Source organism: Chlorocebus sabaeus, chromosome 4 (genome assembly GCF_047675955.1).
Source record: "Chlorocebus sabaeus isolate Y175 chromosome 4, mChlSab1.0.hap1, whole genome shotgun sequence".
Taxonomy (NCBI): domain Eukaryota; kingdom Metazoa; phylum Chordata; class Mammalia; order Primates; family Cercopithecidae; genus Chlorocebus; species Chlorocebus sabaeus.
The window spans coordinates 57,920,931-57,943,570 of NC_132907.1; the positions used below are offsets into that span (position 1 = coordinate 57,920,931).

At 32.6% G+C, this 22,640-nt stretch overlaps 1 protein-coding gene across 5 annotated transcripts in view; it reads right to left on the minus strand.

Annotated features, from left to right (window-relative positions):
• NIPBL (NIPBL cohesin loading factor) overlaps window positions 1-22,640 on the minus strand; it is a 192,893-nt gene that overhangs the window by 70,185 nt on the left and 100,068 nt on the right. For 4 of the 5 annotated variants that reach the window (XM_007961396.3, XM_073014794.1, XM_073014795.1 and 1 more), the window contains 3 exons: window positions 21,869-21,965; window positions 17,445-18,071; window positions 7,573-9,198 (listed from right to left, as the gene is read on the minus strand). In XM_007961396.3, coding sequence (XP_007959587.2) covers window positions 7,573-9,198; window positions 17,445-18,071; window positions 21,869-21,965 — 2,350 coding nt within the window. The remainder of the gene's footprint in view (window positions 1-7,572; window positions 9,199-17,444; window positions 18,072-21,868; window positions 21,966-22,640) is intronic. The other variant, XM_007961399.3, reaches the window with a different exon arrangement.

Genomic DNA, 22,640 nt, shown 5'->3' on the forward strand with positions numbered 1-22,640 from the left:
TCTTAATTTAACTAGTTAAGTTTTATCAGTGAGGGTCATTTTTTTTTTTTTTTTTTTTTTAGAATACTGGTAGAAGTAAAAGAAGTCAACTTTAGCTTTGCATTGCGTATCTTCAGCCCCAAACTGAACACATTTTGCACCTCATTTAAAAGTCTTTGAATGAATATCTCTACTTCAGTATGTGTCTTTTTGATGGAACATCATGTTTCAGAGTATATATCTTCCCTTTTCCACATGATCTACATAATATTAAGTACATATATGGATGGTCAATAGATGCTTCTTGATTGCCTAACTCTATGGTTCACAATTTCTCATGTTCACTTACAGATGTACTTGCTGGATAGTTCCTGAGTTGCTATATTTGAGAGACAAATGAGTACATTTCCAGAATTTTTAAGAATAGAAATTTTTTTTTTGCAGTATTTGAAACATTATGATCTTTATGGGTTTATAAATACAGATAACCCAAAGTATTTGACCTTTCATCCATCACGGAATTTTTTTTTTTTTTAAAGCAAATGTTACCTAAGTGATTGTTCTGCTTAGATTAAGTTCACATCACAGACATACTGACTTGATACTAATATACCAGAATATTTTCCTGCAGATAAACACACAATAATCAAAGGTTAAAATATGTACTAGTTCTTGTGCTCTCTCTGCAATGGATTATTATGTTCCCAGAGCAAGGACTCTGCTCTTTTTCTTTTTAAAAAAATTCCTCACAATAGCCAAACACAGACAACCTGTGCCTTATATCCGATAAAGCAAGTTTCAACATTTATTAACAGTAGTTTACCCTTTCTTATTCCTTACATTAACGAGAATACTATTAAGACCTCTAGTATTCTCCAGATCATTTTAACTTCTGTAAAACTTTGAAAGTTTAAACAACATAATTCAAAGGCCAAAAGTTTTATTTCTGAAGATGACCCAACTTTAAAGAAAAAAAATCCAGGAATCAATGTCTCTACATGTATCATCCTCCAAAAGTGAACCCTGTTTCATTTTGAACAGAATTGTCTATTCCACAGGTTTCACACATTTTCTGAATTAACCACATCCTTTCTTCCATTTCATGAAGCACTTTATAAATGGACTCTGCCAGGTCCCTTGATTGCAAAGATAACAAATAAAATGCATGACTTTCCCATATTCAGGCCTGGGATCTTTAATATGACATCAAGGATCTGGATAACCCAGCCATTTGGAGGCTGAGAGGTGAGGATTGTTTGAACTCAGGAGTCCTAGGCTGCAGTGAGCTACATTAGCACCACTGCACTCCAGCCTGGGCAAGAGAATGAGACTCTGTCTTTAAAAAAACGAAAGGATCCTGATTTGGATAACTCAGTTTAAAAAAAAATGAATAAATAGCAAGTACTTAAAATTATCTGCATGACATACTTGGTTATGTTATTTCTCCTGAATTAGTTAATAATCCATTAAATACAAACATAGAGTCTTGCTATCTCTTAACATACGATGATGTATTTTAGGGATTGATGATTTTAGGGATTATTGTTGCTTGCCAAGTTATTTGTTCCTAAAAACTTCAGACTACTAGTGCTTTATGATTGTCTCTCCCCTAATTTCTTTTGTCCTGCTTTATTCTTTAAATCAGATGTCTGAATTCCCATAAAACTTTATGTTATTGGCTTGATGAATAATGTCATTTAGTCACAATTTTGTGAGATACCAAGTTTTCAGCTTCTGTACATATATTCCATTAAATACAATGCACTCTATACTCTGGCTCTAATATGGCTAAAGAATACATTTACTCCTAGATAAGCTACATTTAAGCAATCTTTGATTTCTATTATAAATCACACAAATCAGCACTTGCCAGATTATTAAAACCAGAAATCATCAAAAGATTTAAAGTCCCAAACATTGATTTGATAACAAAGTATTTTGTGTTCTTTTTAAAACAGGAAAACAACTCTGAGATAGAAACAAATCACCTAAACTAATAAAATCTTTGGGGCTGAAGCTTTGGTGAATGGAAACAAGTCATGCTCAGAAAAAAAACTAAGAGCCTTACATAAACCTCCAAATATTATAAATCCTAAAAAACAAAACAAAAAAATCGTGGGCAGGCACAATGTAACAGTTCAGTGACAATTCTTCCATTAATCTACCCATATAACACAGAAGCACCAAATGGATCTTTAACTTCAATTACAGGTAAGCGGGGGCAAAAAAAAAAAAAAAAAAAAAAAAAAAAAAATTTCAATACTGCATATAAATGACAATTTACTACTCATTATGTAAGTAACAACTTAACTACTCATTACTGAAAAGTAGGGGGCAGGGATCAAATGATTCTTTCCTTGATATGTATACACGGTGAGAAAAACAAATTGTGGCAGTAATATCTTTAAATCTACACTGAATATAAAGTGCAGATACATAAAAAGATTTGTTTTTAAAAATTGCTTTCTTCATTTAGATAAATTCAATTAAATTAGAAACGGAATGACTGTACATTCCTTTATATAAAAAAATCAGACCAATTAACTTTTACTATAACAACATTCATTTTGGTTTTTATAACTGTATAAAGCAGGAGGGAAATTGGTTTCTTTATTTTAAAAGTGAATGAATCAAGCTTTGAAAGGTTAACACTTATTCAAGGTTTTGATATCAGTTCTCTTTGTACTATAATTTATAATAAGTTTAAAGGAGAATTTTTAAAAATTGACACATCAGAAGCCAGAAAATGCTAATATTTTTATAGGCAAGACAGAGAGATCCATATTAAAAAACCCATTTTATTGGTATTATAATACTAGTAGGTATTCATACTCTTTAATTTCACATCAGGCCCTTGTAAAGAAGGGTTTCATTAATTTTTTTTTAGGATATAAGAGGGAATTCAGTATGTCAAAGATAATTTCTTCATAAACAGACACAGGTTCTTTCAGAATTAGTATTTGCTAGCTCCTTAGCTGTCAATTATACACCTATTTCTACAGATACAAGAACCCTATAGAAACTACATTTTTGGGCTGGCTTAAGAGACGGAATGGAAAGGAGAGAGAACAGCTCCAGCAAACTTTAATTTTTATAAAAAGGTTTCTACGTAATGCATTTCTTTTAAGCAATATTTGTATGAACAATCTATTAAGCATAATTTGGAACAAAAATTTCTACAAATGGAAATCATGAGTACAAATTTTCAAAATACTGCTCTAAAGTCACAAGAGCTAGATATGGATTATGCCAACTTCTGTAATAAACTTTCTCTAAACATTTCCTAAAGATATCACTCATATGAATGTCTTTATAAAAATTGAAAATTCGAGTTTTTTAGAAAGGTATTTTATAAAACTGTGCAAATGAAGTAAAATAAATTCCCACTGCAGCATCATTAAATATTATTCAATATTGCAATCTACCTTAAAGAAAACACACTGAAAATCCTCAATTTAGGAATTAATAAACTATGCTATAAATTCACTCTCAGACACAATACTTTAAAACTTGAAGAAGCTGAGGATCCTAAACACAATCTAACTAGACTGGTTCAGTGCTAAGTAAAAGGCAACCAGCTGATGACAGTGATCAGCATTTAGTAGTGTAACTGTAACAGTAGATAATTGAGGTGACATAACTGTCGCTAGTAAGGCCTACAATCATTAGCTCATCAAGTGAGCAATATAGGCTAATCACTATTGACTATTAAAGCCGCCAGATACATTCCCAGTGAAGACTACTTTCAGAAACTGCTTTACTCTTCAGTTTAAAGGATGATGTCAAATAACAAGTAATACGGATATTTCTCGAAAGCACTGAGTCCACATAATGGAGAATGATATACTAGTTGGAAAGAAGAACGGGGAGAGAGAAGGAAAAATGGTTTCCTTAGACATAAAGCTATTTTGAGACACTCTGGAATTTAAAAAAAAAACAAACCCAAAACAAAATCAAATGTTTGTAATTACTGATACTAAGCTGTTAATAACACCGAAGGCACATGTTAGTTGATGATTATGCCAATCTTTTTTTTTTTTTTGAGATAAGAGTCTTGCTCTGTCACCCAGGCTGGAGTGCAGTGGCACAATCTCAGCTCACTATAACCTCCTCCTCCTGGTTTCAAGTGATTCTCCTGCTTCAGCCTCCTGAGTAGCTGGAACTACCAAGGGCCTGCCACTGTGCCCAACTAATTTTTGTATTTTTAGTAGAGGTGGGGTTTCACCATGTTGGCCAGGCTGGTCTTAACTCCTGACCTCAAATGATCCACCTACCTTGGCCTCCCAAAATGCTGGGAGATTATGTCAATCTTAAAGGATCTCATAACTTTATTTTAATTTAGAGACACTATACATTAGGGTAGTATTCTAATAAAATTTTTAACAATAAAATATTTTTTGGCATGTAACATACTGATCGAAGTATATTTTAGTAGAAGATATTTGAAGAACTTAAAAAGAATTCTACAAAGGGTTACGTTGCGTGACTGCCCCCTCCACCCCTCCCACACAAGGAATAAACAAGGTGATGGAAAGATAGGGAAGTTGACAAAGCAGGATAAGAATGGGAATAATATTAATCCCATGTTGTAACTGCTGTAGATCAAAATAAGTGTGATAGAAAAACTAAACACATAATACTATAAGCAGGTTTTCTTTGGATCTTAACAAAATATCTAGGTAGTTGACAAGGTGAAGAAAGTTACTACAATATTTAGGAAGCAGGATTCGACAAATAAGTAGCTCTTGAGCTAGGGTGTATTGATGGGAACATAAAAGATGACTATCTAATTTTAATCTGTACACAAAAGCTTTTCCTGAAAATGGTGACAACATCGTCTCCATTCAATAGGCATTAAGTATAATTTTATTACGTATGAAGTATTTTGTTAGGTACCAGGGATACAGACATATTGCCACAGAAATCAAATCAAATGTAACAATGCCACTTTACATTTAACATGCTCATACAAAAGACAAAAATAAGTAATCTAAAATAGGAGTAATAAATCTGTACCTCTATCACACACTCAAAATTTATCAGCTTAAAATATATCCTAAAGAATGAATATTTTCTATATGAACAACTGGTAAAATATTTAAAAGATGGAAATTTATGGCTTTTCAATTTTGGCCCTAGGAACCAACTATAAAAGTATCCCAGCAATATTCAGACTAATTCCTTTACTCAGAAAATCATCAACACATCAAAATGTGATTTTCTGTGAATCTCCAAAGAAAATCCCAATATATACTACAAAGGGTAAGTAATCTACAACTGTGCTTCATGTACATGCAATTAAAAAAATCCACAGTTAACCAACTCTGCTATTTAAACTGAGTAGCAAAAATCTAAAATAAAACCAAAATTAGAACATTATTAAAAAAAAAAAAAAAAAGATACGGATCCTAAGACATAAATAAATTAATCCAAAAGATAGCTACACGGCATCCTGAAATGAATTTAAGCACTGACATAGTATTTTTTGATGAAAAGGACTGTTATTGTAATTGCAGTTACATTAATATATGTGTATATATACATAAACATGCACATGTACACATACATACACACCACTCAGACACCCAGATAGCTTACTTACATACTAACATGACCATATCAGGTATATACATCTGCATTAAAAGTATACTATCAGAAACGCATTTTGGTGCTAAAAACTTATTCATAGGCCATATTACTGCATGTGAAAAAACCAGGTGAAATAATATAGCAATTACTAACTAAAAGCTATATTCACTTCTGGATGTTCTTTAAGGAGTTGCAAAAGACTCTTTGTTAGAACAGAGTTTAGAAAGCAAGGCTAGGGTAAGCTGAGAGGGGAGGGAGAGAAAGATGGTCCAGATCAAAGGAACAAGAGGGTACCACTTTCCATCTTTCACCTGACTCTTCTAAAATTGTATAGCCATACTCTTTAGTTTACAAATATAAGCTACTCCCAAACTTTCACTAAAAAATTTTAAAGAAAATCTTTACCTAAAAGAAAACAAATCTAGTGTTAACTCTCGCATTCTACAACCTCTTTCATATTAACAAGTAACTCTGAAAAGACACATTCCAGTTAAATAAAAAAGGCTACTTATTGAGGTTGATGTCTTAATTGATTTTTGGTAAGTCTAATTGCTATAATTAAAAATTAAAAGCTTCACTCAAAGAACACAAATATTAGTAACTCAGAAGGCAATATTTTTTCATTTTTGTAAGACAAAATCAAATAAATTAACAGTGAAGAAATGAATGTTGACGAAGACCAAGCAAGAATAACAACAGATTAGCCACAAGTCATTCTTTGAATAAAGAGTTCTTTATAATACGTTTTCAAAGAGTTTTCTTGGTAGACAAGTTACAACAGCATGTTATGAAAACAATAACCACACACTTTTCATATCTCCTAATGCACTGCAGTGCTATGCAATACAACTTTCTGTGATTATGCAAATGTTCTGTTTTGTCCAATATGGTAGCCAATAGCCACGTGTGACAACTGATGAAATGAACTTTCAATTTTAGTTAATTTAAATTTAAATAGCCAAAAAAGGTAATGGCTACCATCTTAGCCAATGCAATTCCAGATTTCATATACTTGGTTATATATAAGTATAAATCTAAATTCTTAATAATTCTCTTTCACAGAAGGAAAACTCAAAATCAAATAAACTCTCAGTTCTATTGCCTTCACTACACCTCAATATATTTAGACTGCATGGACATGGTGGCTCACGCCTGTAATCCCAGCACTTTGGGAGGCTGAGACAAAAGGATCGCTTGAGGCCAGGAGTTCGAAACCAGCCTGGTCAACAAAGCAAGAAGACCTCATCTCTATTTAAAAATAAAAAAAGTTATTTTAAATACTTGTGTACAAACAGATACAAAAGTATATCTTCTGCACAAATGGTCATTATTTTTTGGCACTTAAGACATTCTTCTCCCTTTGGAAATAATCTTACTCAAGTAACCAGAGAATTTAACTCAGGAACCATGCAAAAATAACACCAGTCCCCCCGCCTCCCACAAACTTACAATTTAACCAAATTTAAAAAGTAAGTACCATTCCCTATTACCTTTGCATAAACAAGGACAAAAAGATATGTTTTAAAAATATAAAACATATTTAACTAACCATCTCCCCAACAAAATGAAAAATAACCTTTTATATAACTTTCTAAACTATACAAACTATTCATCGATAATTAGCTCAAACACAGGTCTGTAAGAATATAGTATTGTAAGACTATAGTTTTTAAAGACAGCTATTTTAATACAACATTCACTTGATTAACATAAGAAATAACGAATATAAGAAATAATTAAACAGCCAAATAACTTATCTCGTGTAACCAAATAGCAGTAAGATTCATAACTACCTTGAGTAGTGGGTGGGAAGAAAAAAACTGTGGGGGAAAAAAAATTCATTGGAAACCTTTATCTATACTTCTGAAAAAAATTTACTGTTGTTTGACAAAGATGTTATATTTTCACGTAGTAGCTTTCTAATTTTTGTAAATTTCCTTTTTAATACTTAGTAACCTTAGCACTTAAAATCGATTATATTATAAATGACATCAGTATTCTTACCTTTATTTGACTTTGATGGTTTATTCTTGATAGGTTTAAGGGAACTTCTTGATTTGTCCTCTCTATCTTTAATAAGTTTCTGAACATCATCCAAAGACAGTTTTTGTAGAACAACTACAGGCTTAGCTCCTTTATTTAGATCTTCAACTAATCCTATTTTTTCTACTTTGTCTTTCTGCTCTCCTTTCATTTCCATTTTCTTTGTTTCCTGAGTAACATTGCCATCTTTATCCCTCTTGATTTTCGGAATGACAAAATTTTTCAATGCACCAGACCTGCCCCCCAACAAATAACTTGGAAATTCTGCCTTATTGTCAGGGTGTGCTTTATTAGTGTCTATTTTACTCTTGTTACCTTCTGTCCTTTTGTCATCTTTACTATTTGGTGATTTAAAACCAGGTTTATCAGATCTTGATTTATTAGAATCTCCTTGTTTAACACGAGGACTGTCAGGTCTTGATTTTTGTTCCCCAGAAGATGGTCTTTCCCTTGAGTCCCCTGATTCATGCCTGTGTTTTCGTTCTAGTTTATCAGTTTTTGAACTATCAGATTTAATGCCATGTTCATTTCTACTAGAGGATCTCAATGTTTCTGGTCTTCGAACCCTAGACTGATCTCCTCGATGTCGCTCTGATTCACCCCTGTCATCTGATTTTTGTTTATTATCATGGTCACGTCTTAGTGACTCAGAAATAGATCGCCCATCAGGTCTCTGCTTTAAGGCTTCAGCTCGTTCTGATTTTAACCGAGGTGAGTCAGATTTAGTATCTTGTTTATGTTTAGACACTTCAGGTTTTTTCTCTGTAGATGGCTTTCCAGAATCCCTCCTATTTTCATGCCTGTGTTTTGGTGTTTCAGGTCGCCCTTCATTTTTTTGCTTTGGAGTTTCAGGGCGGGTTTCACCTTTTTGCTTTGGAGTTTCAGGCCTTCCATCACCCTTCTGTTTTGGGGTTTCAGGACGCCCTTCACTCTTTTGTTTTGGAGTCTCAGGCCGGCTTTCACCCTTTTGCTTTGGGGTTTCAGGCCTTGATTTTGTTGTTTCTGATCTGCCATTATTTTGTTTGTTGTCATTTGGTTTTGTGTCAGACAGTCTATTTTCATTTTGTTTAGGCTCAACTATGGTGCTCTCGTTTTGTTTGCATTCAGTTGTTCTGCTCTCATTCTGTTTAAGTTCTTCTGTTTGGGTCTCAACTTTAGTTTCTAACTTATTTTCAGTTGATTTTGTCTCCACCAATTGGTTTTCATTTGGTTTAGATTCTGACAATCTACTTTCACTTTGTTTCATTTCACTCTTTGAAAGCTCAGGATCAGACTTTTTTTTAGGTGTCTCAGGATGGTTTTCTGGTGTAGATTTAAGACTTCCAATAACATCTTCCTGAAGAACAGAAATAGGTGCATCATTACATTGTTTGATTTCTTCAGGCTTTTTTATGGAGTCTGAATCCTGAGTTACAGAAGCCTGAGAGTCCACTCTTCCTGCCTGATGAAGATCAATGCTAACCATTAATGCTGGCCTTGACCCATTTCCCGTAGAACCCGTCTCCTGAGAAGCTGGTCTATTACCTCCTGTAGCACCCCCAGCCTCCTGTGGGTAAGAATCTTGTTTTCTTTTTTTCAAAGGCTTATCTGAAATTTAAAGATAAATATTCGATATCAGTAATAGACATGTATTCTTATCTTATTAAAAACCCTATGGATGTTGTTTATCTTTTTTAAGGTTATGTTTTAAAAATGGAGTAAATGCAAATGCACATATGCATACATAAAATAGTAAGCATGAATGACACAATACTTCGAAAACCAAGGTTTGAAGAAATATGCTTGAGAGATTTCAATAAATACAGTAAAAAGAATTTAACTGCATACTCTTTAAGGATATAAATAAGTGTAAGAATATAAAATGAATAGAACTTATAATGTACCAAATACAAACATATATTTATGTTCATAGATGTTAAAGATAAATCAGATTCTTTCCCTAAGAATAAAACAACCAGTTATAAATCATAGTCTGACTCAGGTTAATTTTAACTGTTAGTGAAAAACTATAAAGAGCTCCAAATCTGCCAACATACCAAACAGGAAACATAAGCTTTTACTGTATCTCAGATAAGTATGGAAAAAAAGAAATAAAATAGATACCATGCCATTGGAAAAAAATGAGTTTAAAAAATGAATTTAGTAATTTGTCATTTAACTTTAATCAATAATTCAAATTCTTTAAAGTGTTAAAAGAGTGAAAGGAGTTTAAAAGCTAACCACAATATTAGATAGAAGTAAATTTAAAATAAGGAAGCAACAGATATCAAAGGAATAGAAAATTTAAAATCAAGAAGCAACAGGTATAAATTAGAATCCTGTCTTAAGCAACTTCCACTGAAGAAAACTGTTCCTACTCTTCGACATAAAGTTATAATGTTCTAGAGGTCTATTCTGGTCTCGGAAAGAAATAATTTACAGTACTATTAAATGTAAAGACACACACACAAACACAAATTCACCATTGCAATAAAATGTGAAGGTATTTTTAACATCTATATATTTCTGTGTATGATTCCATTTCTGACTTATGAGGGTGCTAGGTCATTTTCTGTAAATTAAATCTCCAGTTAGGGCTTGGGAATGGTTACATTATAGTACCTTGAGGTTTGGCTTCCTTTTGTTTATTTGCTAAGCTTGAGTATGTTTTAAAAATCACTCTTAGTTATTTTAACAAGACAATCTCTAGATTCTCTTGTAATATTCACTAATGTGAATATAAGGAAGATGGTATCATAAGATTAAAAGTCAAACTGACAACTGAAAAATGGCTCCTTATTGTTAAGAGAACCAAGTTGCGATTTTTTTTTTCCTAATGGTAATGCTTCTTTTATATAGCAAAGTTCCACTGTTTTCTTTTTAAAGTGGGAAGTAGCAGTTCTTGCCAGTTTAAAATCTAATCAAATGTAACTGCAATTTAATTAAGATATTTGTTAGTTATAGTTTGTAAAACTAAGTCCTTCTGCTCCTTCAGTTATCCAGTCAAATCTAACACCACACATGCTCCATTTGTAAACCACCACCATAACAATTCTAAAGTATAATATATTATCATTAGATTGTTTCCACCAGCTAAAACTAACATGGTAAGAATTTATAGGAAGCTTTCTACATCAATACCTTAAAAAAGAAATCAGAATACTAAATTTATGTTTATCGAATCCTCTTTTAGAATGTTCTGCCATTCAAAAATCATCTTTATGTTTTGTCATAGGGCAAACCAACTGATATCTCATGAATAAGATGCTTTATCAATTTATACTTATCCCTTAAACTTTTATAAGAATCTAGAAATTCAAACAGTATAACCTAAGATTTCTATATTTTTGATGAAATATGCTTTGTAAAAGTAACTAAAATGGTAGCCTAATCATACTTAAGATGTACAACGACATAGGTCTCTGGCATCTGAAGATTTAAGATATCTATGGCTCACTCTTTTATGCAGTGTCTTCAGAAAAACATTAGCATAACTTAGAGGGCTGACTTTTACAGGATTACAAAATACTCAAGAGTTTATATATTATTAACCTCAATCCAATTTATCTTAAGACATTAAAATGAAAATTTAGCAAATACAATAACAAATATCTTAATTTCAAAGAAATGATATATTTTTATTTAAACTGAATCCTATGATTATTTATAACAAAAAATGTATGAAAGTATTTGCACACAAGTAATTAAGATTGGGAAACATCTTACCATTTTTTTCCACTATATATAAAATGCTGTTAAATACAAAATTTTAATCATTCAACTACTGAAAAGTACTTTACTCCTGTGAAACCTGGAAAATTTTCATTATTGTGGCAAGGATTCTTAGATATGTTAAGAGGATGTATGTTCTGATTCACTTGGTCTGATTCAATTCCACCATGAGCTTACTCCTTATAAAGCGGCTCTGAATCTGTACAGGTCACTTTTGTTCAACCACTTTTGTTATGAGTCTTCATTACATCATAACCACCTAATAATCATGGAAAGCCATCTCTATGAAGAATCATTCTGGTATTTAGGACAGTGATTACCTGTAAGCCCTCTTCAGCACTGGGAACCATAAGATTAGCTATTAGAATACATATATTCCTAAAGAAAATACATACAAAAGGATTATCATAATCTCAAAACCAACACTTGTCCTCCAGATGCTGATATTCTCAAAATAAGATCCAGCCCTTACAGAAATTCTGAACTCAATTATGCTTACAAGAAAAACAAACTATACCACTTACTTAAATCTACAAGTGATATATGAAAACACTTAAAGCAGAAAGCACAATAATTGTGTATACATGGTGGCCAATTAAGTACAATGAAAACACATCACCCCTCAACCACAATACAAGCTGAGTGGCTAATTGTCCTATTCCTTATACCAAATCCCAGTGTCTTATTCCAAATGACAGTAGGTAATAACTGACTTTTAACAAGGGCTATAGTGCAAGAATATTGTAACATTATATAAACATTAGTGAAGCTGAGCCATTCCTTATACTTGCTAACATGGAAAGTGGACCTTAGGAAAAGATGAAATAGGCAAAGATGAACAAAGGAACCCCCTCTTTGACAAAGGAAAGCAGAAATTTTCAGCACATGAAAAAGGTATTAATATCTAATGATAAGTCATCCCAGAAGCAAAGAAAGATGAATAGCCTTTAAAAATTAATTTATGTAATTAGAGACACTAAAAGTATGAGCAAAAAGATTGAGAAAACGGTCCTTTTGGAATATTATAAAATATTAGGTTACAAAGTTGCCTTATCAGTGTATATATAGAATTGCTCAAAGAAGAGAGAACAGGACAAAGGGACATAAATACCTAACAGCTAGAAAAACATCCTTCTTGTGCAGAACAAGGGTACAATAGGGTCTGCCACAGCCTAGGTAAAACATTTCTTAAGACTATTCTATCCCTTTACTTGAATTCCACAAATATTCTACATTTGTTGAATTTTCTAATCTTATTTATAAGGTATAGTGTTTTTGATTCCTGGTTATTGAGTGGAATATTTCTCTCACAGTAAATGAATATTTTGGCAAACAAACTTATACCCTAAAGTAAAACTAGTAGGCCAGACAAATAGTCCTGCCTGTTCCGTATCACCAGTAACACAAGAGTTGTAAAAAAGTCCTCAGTGCCAAATGTTTGAATACATTAAATGTTGATTTTAACATTTAGTCTTTAAAAGTAAAAATAATGGTAACTAGGGACAAATTAATTTCAAGGAAGTATTTCATCTCTTAAGGACTCTAAAACCACCACTTCAGAAGAATTTTGCTTTTATTTATGACCTCACCTACACCCTTGGATCAATATATACACCTTTAATCATCGCAAAATCTCAGGGTAACTTCTTATATCACAAATACCATCCCATCACGCAATGCAGAAACTGAATGCAATATGCCAAGTTCAAATCAAAAGGGTTAGGTGGCATCTAAGTTCCAAAAGTTTTCAAATACAGTCATGTATTGCTTAACAACAGGATACATTCTGCGAAATGCATTGTTAGGAGATTTCTCTGTTATGTGAGTATCATATAATATATTCACATAAACCTAGATGATATAGCCTACTATGTACCTAGGCTATGTGGTATAGCTTATTGCTACCAGGCTATAAACCTGTACAGCATGTTACTATATTGAATACTGTAGGCAACTGTAACACAATGGTAAGTATTTGTGTATCTAAAACATATCTAACATAGAAAAGGTAGAGTAAATATACAATATTATATTCTTATGGGACCACCACTGTATTTAAAGTCTAGTGTGAAATGAAACATCATTATGTGATACATGACTATAAATCCACGAAATAAGAGGAAAGTGGCTTTCAGAAAACAAGTTAGAAATGACAACAATAATATGAAATCAGCAAAACCTACTTTAATCCTCAGGATATCACCACATATCTGTATTTTCACCAAAATTGAATGTCAACTCTGCTCATTCAACTTTTCAGTTATCTGTAACTATGTCATCATAGATTACAGAAAAAACTATTTAAATAATTGAAAATAAAATATACAAGTTTCTACAAGAACAGTATGTTGTATCTGTTGACTTTGTTCTTTTTTTCCAAAGGAAAGTTAGTAGTATAAAAGAAGTTTGCTAATATACAATTAGAACTATACATGACCCTTATTTTAATTCCATTTTTATAAGTAGAAACTTTGGATTCAACAAATATGATACATAAAAAAAGGTCACCATTCCTCCTCTGTTTTTGTTACTATCAACAACTATTAAAATTCACTTAAAAAGTACATTCTTTTTCAAGAATACATTTTTCCATAATAAAGATTTAAGGTTATGGAAAAATTCAGTTATCAGGGCAACTAACATTTCTTGGTCAGGGAACTGTAATATTGTATGTTTCTTGCAAAACTGACTATCCTAAGATTCAGGAATTTTGAACAGGTTAATAAGAAAAGCTGAGTAATATTACTTTTTTCATTTGACATGCATATACTTTTATAAAAGGTTAGAGGAAGAGATGTAATTTGGAACCTATGTATTTATTTCCTGAACCTCACACGGCAAACTAAAGAGAAAAGGTACAAGCAACATTTCATCCTTAGTATCAAAACTTCACTAGTTTAAAAAAAAATTCCAGAAGTCCTACCCAGAGCAATCAGGCAAGATAAAGGAATATTAGGCATCCAAATAGGAAAAGAGGAAGTCAAATGATCTCTGTTCACTGATGAAATGATCTCATACTTAGAAAACCCAAAAAATTCCTCCAAAAGACTCACAGACCTGATAACTTCAGGGAAGTTTTAGGATACAAAATAAAAGTACCAAAATCAGTAGCATGTCTATACACCAATAACATTCAAGCTGAGAACCAAATCGAAAACTCAATCTCATTTACAATAGCCACACACACAAAATAAAATACCTAGGAATACATTTAAACAAGGAGGTGCAAGAGCTCTACAAGGACAACTAACACTGATAAAAGAAATCAAAGACAACACAAACAAATCAAAAAACATTCTATGTTCATGGATAGGAAGAATCAATATTATTAAAAATGACTATACTGCCCACAGTAATCTACAGATTCAACACTATTCCTATCAAACTACCAAAGTAATTTTTCAAAGAATTAGAAAAACTATCCTAAAATTTATATAAAACCAAAAAAGAACCTGAATAGCCAAAGCAATCCTAAGCAAAAAGAACAAAGCTGGTGGCATCATATTAGGAAACTTCAAACTACACTACAAGACTACAGTAAGCAAAACAGCATGGTCCTGGTATAAAAACAGGCACACAGATCAATGGAACAGAATAGAGAACCCAGAAATAAAGTCACATACCTAAAAACAACTGATCTCCAAGAAAGTTGACAAAAATAAACAACAGAAAAAGGACACTCTATTTAATAAATGGTGCTGGGAAAACTGGCTAGCCATATGCAGAAGAATGAAATGGGACTCCTGCCTCTCACCTATACAAAAATTAACTCAAGATGAATTAAACACGTAACTCTAAGACCTCAAGTGATAAAAGTCCTAGAAGAAAACCTGCAAAAAACTCTTTTGGGACATTGTCCTAATTAAAGAATTTATGACTAAGACCTAAAAAGCAAATACGACACAAAGAAAAATTGACAAATGGGGCTTAATTAAACTAAAGAGCTTCTGTACAGCAAAAGAAACCATAACAGAGTAAACAGGCAACCTAGAGAATGAGAGAAAATATTTACAAACTATGCACCCAACAACGGTCTAATACCGAGAATCTATAAGGAACTCAAACAAATCTACAAGAAAAGAACAACCCACTAAAAAGTGGACAAAAGACATGAACAGACACTTCTCAAAAGAAGACGTACACACAGCCACCAAATATTTTTAAAAAATGCTCAACATCATTAATCATCAGAGAAATGCAAATTAAACAACAATGAGATACAATCTTAGACCAGTCAGAATGGCTATTATTAAAAAGTCAAAAAATAACAGAGGTTGCAGAGTAAAGGGAATACTTACACACTGTTGGTGGGAATGTAAATTAGTTTAACCCTTATGAAAAACAGTATGGAGATTTCTCAAAGAACTAAAAATAGAACTACCATCTGACCTAGTAATCCCACTACTGGGTTTCTATCCATAATAGTTTCTATCCAACTATTTTATAAAAAAGACACCTGAACTCATATGTTTATCACAGCACTATTCACAATAGCAAAGTTAGAGAATCAACCTAGGCGTCCATCAGGAGTGGACTGGATAAAATGTGGTATATATACACCACGGTACACAATCATAAACGAGAGTGAAATCATGTCCTCTGCAGCAACACGGATGCAGTTTGAGGCCATTAGCTACCCTAAGTGAAATAATGCAGACAGAAAATGAAACACTACAGGTTCTCACTAATAAGTGAGAATTCAACAACGGGTACACACGGACATAAAGTTGGAAACAACAGATACAGGGGACTCAAAAATGGAGGAAAGAGGGAGGGAGCCAAGGTTGAAAAACTATCTAATGGGTACTATGATCACTATTTGGGTGATGGGTTCACTAGAAGCCCAAACCCCACCATCACACAATATACCCATGTAACAAACCTGTACATGTATCCCTTGAATCTATATATTTTTTTTTTTAAAAAAAAGACAAAGAAAAAAATCCCAGCTCCCTAGCCCGTAAAATGAAGACTTCTAGCAATCTCTTTATTTGCATCTATTTCTGATTTACATATGTTGCAAACATTGTAGTACAACAATTACTAAATACAGTCCATTTTTTTCAGTAACATTAGAATGAGCCATCATGACAGGCAGGAGATATAATATTAATCTTCAGCGTGTTTCTTGGCATAGAAACACAATTATCTAGTCATGATCCTGTCAAACACTGAACACATCATATATAAAAATCAGCTCTACCCAATATCAAGAAGTTTTATCATTACCAAGAAATAAAATATAAGAACTGAAAATCAACCTAGAAAATTTTAATCATAAAATTAAATCATAAAGCATGCTTTTGGTCTGATCAAATGTGTATACGCATTTATATAGCAATCAAATTCATCAATTATATTGCTAATTTCAACCACTGATTCATCAGTCTCTTAAAACATGAAAGAAATTTTGTACACAGTGTATACCAAATTACTAAGAACTTACTAGGGATTTATTTTTATTTGATTATGAAGCACAAGGAAAGCTCATAAACTCATAGATCAGGTATATCTTGAAACTCCATACTAACATACTAGTCAGATAAAAGGGAACACTTCACTGTAATTACCACCAAAAGACCCTTAATTTCTAAGGTTTGCTATTTAATATTAACTTTCCATGATTTGTTTACTAAAAAAATTGACATTATTAAGCCAGTAGGATCATAAACCAAGTGAAGTATCTAACTGCCTAATAAGCATACACATAAGCTTTTCTTAAATGTACCTGTTCAAAATAATTCTATAGTACTTAACCTTGTTTCAGCAGAAAAAAATCTGAAGGTGCACAACAATATTAACATAACTTGTGAAGTATACATGTCATATAGAAATGCTAATGTTCATTTCAGCAGAAAAGCACAAATAAGTAAAATCATATAGTATATAATGAGCAACAGACCTGCAGTAGAGAATTACCAAATCTCATATAGTTGTTTCAGACAATAAATGAAATTGTTACAAATTTAACTTCTGTGTTATGAGTATTAGGAATAAAAATATATACTTGAGTAGACATAAATTATACAAAATATGAGAAAAAAAGTAATATGAAAAGAATTTTTGACACTATAATTACATATTTGCCCAGATGATGAAGTGGTAATAATGAATTATTTTACCTTTATCTTGAACTTCTTTTGAGAAGCGCTCCCTTTCAATAGCTGATTCTCTCTCTATTCGCTCAATTTCAGCCAATGCATCCAATTCCACTTCATCATATATAGGTCCCTGTTGTGATACCTGTTGCTGATTCTGTACCACAGAAGTCTGGGGTTGTTTTGTAGCAACTGAAGTGTTCTGTTGTAAAACAGGCACTTGATTTGCTGGAAGGAATGCTGTTTGTTCTTGCTGCGACAAACATTGAGCAGCATTTAGTGGGCGGTTTACATCCTGTGGAGTAATGGGTGTTTTTGAAGTCTGTCCTGGGTACTGCACATTAAAAGGAATATCATTTTCTGAAACATTGCTATTTTCCACACCAGAAATCATATCCTCTTGCTGGTCCATGTCTGAAGACCTTACACGAGAAAGTCTTAATGTAAGTTTAGTAGAGTCCTTGGATGGAGAACTAATTATATCATACATTGCCGCTTTCTCACTCTGCTCTTTTTCATCCTTGCCTAACTTCATTTTCTTTTGCTTCTTTTGTTTTCTTTCTGGAGAATCTAGCAAGATATCTGGTGGAACATCTCGAGGTGATGAACAAGGTAGAGACTGAGATTGTAGGATTAAAGGCGGTCTTGAGCCTAGAAAAAAATTCGATAGAAATAATAGTTGTGCGGGTTTCACATTTTCTTACAATGTGATAGAAATATTAATGAGTGACAATATAGTAATGCTAGAAAAAATAAGAAATTATATGATTCAAGCTACTTATTCACAAAAGATGAAAAGAAAGCTTAAAGACTTGTCCCACACAGTTGTTTAACTTGCTAGTAGATAATCTAAAACGTTTGAATCTAAGTATGAGTATTCAATTTTTCAGACCAGTATTATTTCTAATTTTTGTGCCTATAATGTATAAATATTTAGCTTTATAGGGGTAAAAAGTTCATTGCTTCTAAAGATGATACAACACAAATATTTTGGGCATGACCATCTCTGTTCTTTCATGGACTATCTAGGAAAACGGATATATCCTGATTAAAGAAAGAATAAGTATGCTTTTGTTAAATTACACAAAAATAACAATTTAATCCTAGAGATCATCTCACATGAATACTACTGGGATGATAACAAAAAGCAAGCGGTCAATTTACAATTACTAAAGCCTTTACTTACTTCAAAAACTGGTGGTAAAGTATTGATTTATACTTTTATGTGGTCTTCTCTTTCTCCCTTAACATCATTCACATACTCGCTTCAGCTTGCTAATCCTCTTTTTATTAGAAAAATAAATAAGTTCAGTAAATTTCAAGGCCCAACAAAATATACTGAGCCCAGAGTCCATTAAATCAACCAATGTTATATGAAACAGGAAAGTGTTAAAAATAATCAGATGGAAAAATTATCCTAGTTAATAAGCCTTCAGACAAAAATTCTCCTTCAGACATGAAGGAAAAAGTGCACTGATATGCTTCAGAGATAATAGTATAACTGCATCCTAATAATGTATACATTTCTTATCATTAAACTATAAAATATTTAAAAACTTGTAGGAAATTGTAAAAATTGGTCAAGATAAAAGTTTTTTTTTTTTTACAGACAGAACTTAAACCTAGAATTGCCTTAAATTAAGCTTTCACCGCTTTTATACTTTTTCCATGATACATAAATCTGGACTTTCAATTAGTAAGGTTAATGTATTTTAAATGTTATATATAAACATACAACTTTATTGAATCAAGTGTGATAAAGATGATATGGGAGCAATTAACTATAAATGTTAGTCTGAAGTCATATCAATCATTCGTTTTTCCCTTTAGACTCAGTTTATATTAGACATTAAAAAGAAATGAACCTAACATTTTAACCATGTAAAAGGTGCTTTACATATCAGTTCACTTGATTTTTACAACATGCTTGAGTATTATCATTAAAATTTTTCAGAAATGGAACATGAAGCCTACAGAGGTTAACAAATTTGCCCAAGGTTATGTTGTTAACAAACTTGAAGATTTAAAACAAGATTTGTCTTAAGTCTGAATTGTAATATGCCATTATGTCTTTGTATTTAAATTCTATGTGGCAAATTACATTTTAGAACAGACTTCAAATTCTAACAATTAATCTAAAAATCAAGATAGACTGACTTACCCTTCAAAACTAGTTGGAAAACAACTTCATGACAGAAGTTCAAGCTTTTGATGAATAATATATTAGTGAGGTTATTTGCTTTAAAGTTTTCCATTTCTATCTAAAGTTTATCTACTATTTATCTATCTAATCTCAAGAGTCAGAAGAAAAAAAGCTAGTTATCTAGATCAATCACCTATCTCCCTGTTCTCTTTCCCTGGCAATCTAAATAACTTCTCACCTTGACAACATTTGTGGGATATGTATCTAACCTACAAATAGTTACTCTGGAAGTTTTTCTCCCTTTCAGAAGCTGGGTTTTTATCCCCGAAAATTCATACAATTTACAGAATTTAAATGGCTCATAACAGCTCAACTTTTACCCTATGAAAAATGTCCTTGACAGAAAACCAAACACCACATGTTCTCACTCATAAGTGGGAGCTGAACAATGAAAACACATGGACACAGAGAGGGGAACATCACATACCAGGGCCTGTTGGGGGAAAGGGGGAAAGAAGAGGGAGACCATTAGGACAAATACCTAACGCAGGTGAGGCTTAAAACCTAGATGACAAGCCTGGTGTGGTGGCTCACGCCTGTAATCCCAGCACTTTGGGAGGCCAAGGCAGGTGCATCACGAGGTCAGGAGTTCAAGACCAGCCTGACCAACATGGTGAAACCCCATCTCTACTAAAAATACAAAAAAAATTACCTGGGCATGTTGGCACGCGCCTGTAATCCCAGCTACTCAGGAGGCTGAGGCAGGAGAATCGCTTGAACCCAGGAGGCGGAGGTTGCAGTGAGCTGAGATCACGCCACTGCACCCCAGCCTGGGTGACAGAGCGAGACTCTGTCTCAAGCAAAAGAAAGAAAAAAAACCTAGATGACGGGTTGACAGGTGCAGCAAATCACCATGGCACATGTATACCTATGTAGCAAACCTGCAGGTTCTGCACATATCCCAGAACTTAAAGTAAAATAAAATTTAAAAAAATTTTTGGAAAAAAAAAAAAAAAAAAGAAAAATGTCCTTAATAAACAGTAGGAATGCAATCAGTGAAAAAAAGATCTTTACCATATCAGGCAGACACGAGGTAAAATATCTTTATGCTTTAGATGGCTATAATTAGAAATTTCCATGACTTGAGAGAATATATTACCAGCTATGTTAAAATTAATTATAAGCTAATTTTAAAAAGTAGAATACAGTATTCTCTTCCAACAAACTGATAATTAAAACTATTTGACTACAATTTTAAGTATTTTAAAAACTGGCTCAAACTTGGACTTAAATTCACAATTTTGTGAAACTGTTACAGATAGAAGACCATGCAAAGTTCTTTGAGAATTCAAAGATAAACAAACTAAAATTCATGTACATAAAGTAGTATAAGTTCTTAGAAAAAATATAAACTAATAGCTTGAGAAGATTAGGGGAGGGCCCATGGAAGATCACCCATTTAACTTAGACCTGGAATAACAGATAGAATTTTAAAAGGCAGAGATAAAAGTAGACGTGAGAGATTTAAGAATGTAACATAGAACAGGTTAGATTTGATAAATGACTAAATAGTTGAGAAGAGACTTCGTGATAAAACTTAAAATTTTTAAGGTACAATGATTCAGGATTGAAACAGCATTAAGAGAGATGGGATGACAGAAAGAACAGTGAAAACCATTTCAAACATGAATTTGAAATATCCGCTAGGTATGAAGGAAGTTTTGTCTGGCAATGAAGAATTACAACTTGGGAGACAAGACTGGAGCCAAAGATTGATTTAGGAGTTTTACGCATAAAAGTAAACAATGACGTTAATGAAATTAAATAAAATGGCTGGGGGAAAAAGTATAATGGGTGATAGAAGGTCTAATAATAGAAATCTCGAGAATAAGGAGAAGAGCTAATGAAGAAAAAAGGTATCAATGAAAGAAGTAGGAGAAAAACAGATAGGCTCATATGAAGTAAGTCCTTTTGGAGGAAAGAGGAAGGCTGATCAAAAATTTCAAATGTTAAAGAGAAGAAGGTTGTGGTTTGAAAAGACCACTAGATTTATCAAAGAGAATGGATACTGGATATATCTGAGAATACTATCAATAGAATACTGGGTAAGTGGAAGATGAATGAATCAATGAATAGGGACAGATTTAAATCCCATGATCTAGACCTGCTTGTACAGGTTTATTTTTTTCCTACAATGAAAAAAAAAATACAGAGTAACTTTTTAGTATCTGCTTTAGGAAGTTTGAGTTCTTTATTCAACTTGAAATATAAAATATACAGAAGGAAATTTTAGTTACAGTAGTACCTTTAGGAGTTCCTTCACTTCCAGCAGGGGAGCATACTGGCTGTGGAGATCTCAAGGGAAAAGATGCAGCATTCCTCATTGTTGAAGAATCTCCATCCTAAAAATAGAGTATACAATTTATCTTTTGAATGACAGGAGAGGCTTTATAGAAATCTTAAAGAGAACCAATAAGAGACATAAATTACTGACAGGTAAAGTGTTGGAATTCAAAAGCATAATTCTTCTGCACTTTCCTGTTTTCTTCTTGGTATATCTTAGAAGAATTGAAATTGTATCCAAAAGAATCAACAGCCTAAGCATGGCAATGAATAAGAAAATTTGTATTACTAGTATGCTCCATTTTTGTTTGCTTTTTTCTACCAAAGGAGCTATGAGTACTCTACCAGCTGGTAAATGTCTTGAGGGCAGAGTTTATTGTCATCTGTATTATCCTTAGACACATGCAGCTTACATAAAATACAACAAATCAATAACAAGGCAAATTTCCAGAATATGGAATATTTTAATAACATCAAGACAACATTAAATTTCAGACACAAAACTCTGTACAAGTATTAGAGGGAAAAGGAGTCAAGTACTAATAAATAAAGGCTCATTATCTTAAAAAAAAATTTAGTGTGAGCAGTATTAACCTAAAACTGAAATATTTCATTAAGAATCTAAACCTCGAGGCCAGGGGTCAGCCAACTATTTTTTTTTTTTTTTCCAGGGAGTCTCGCTCTGTCGCCCAGGCTGGAGTACAGTGGCCTGATCTCCACTCACTGCAAGCTCC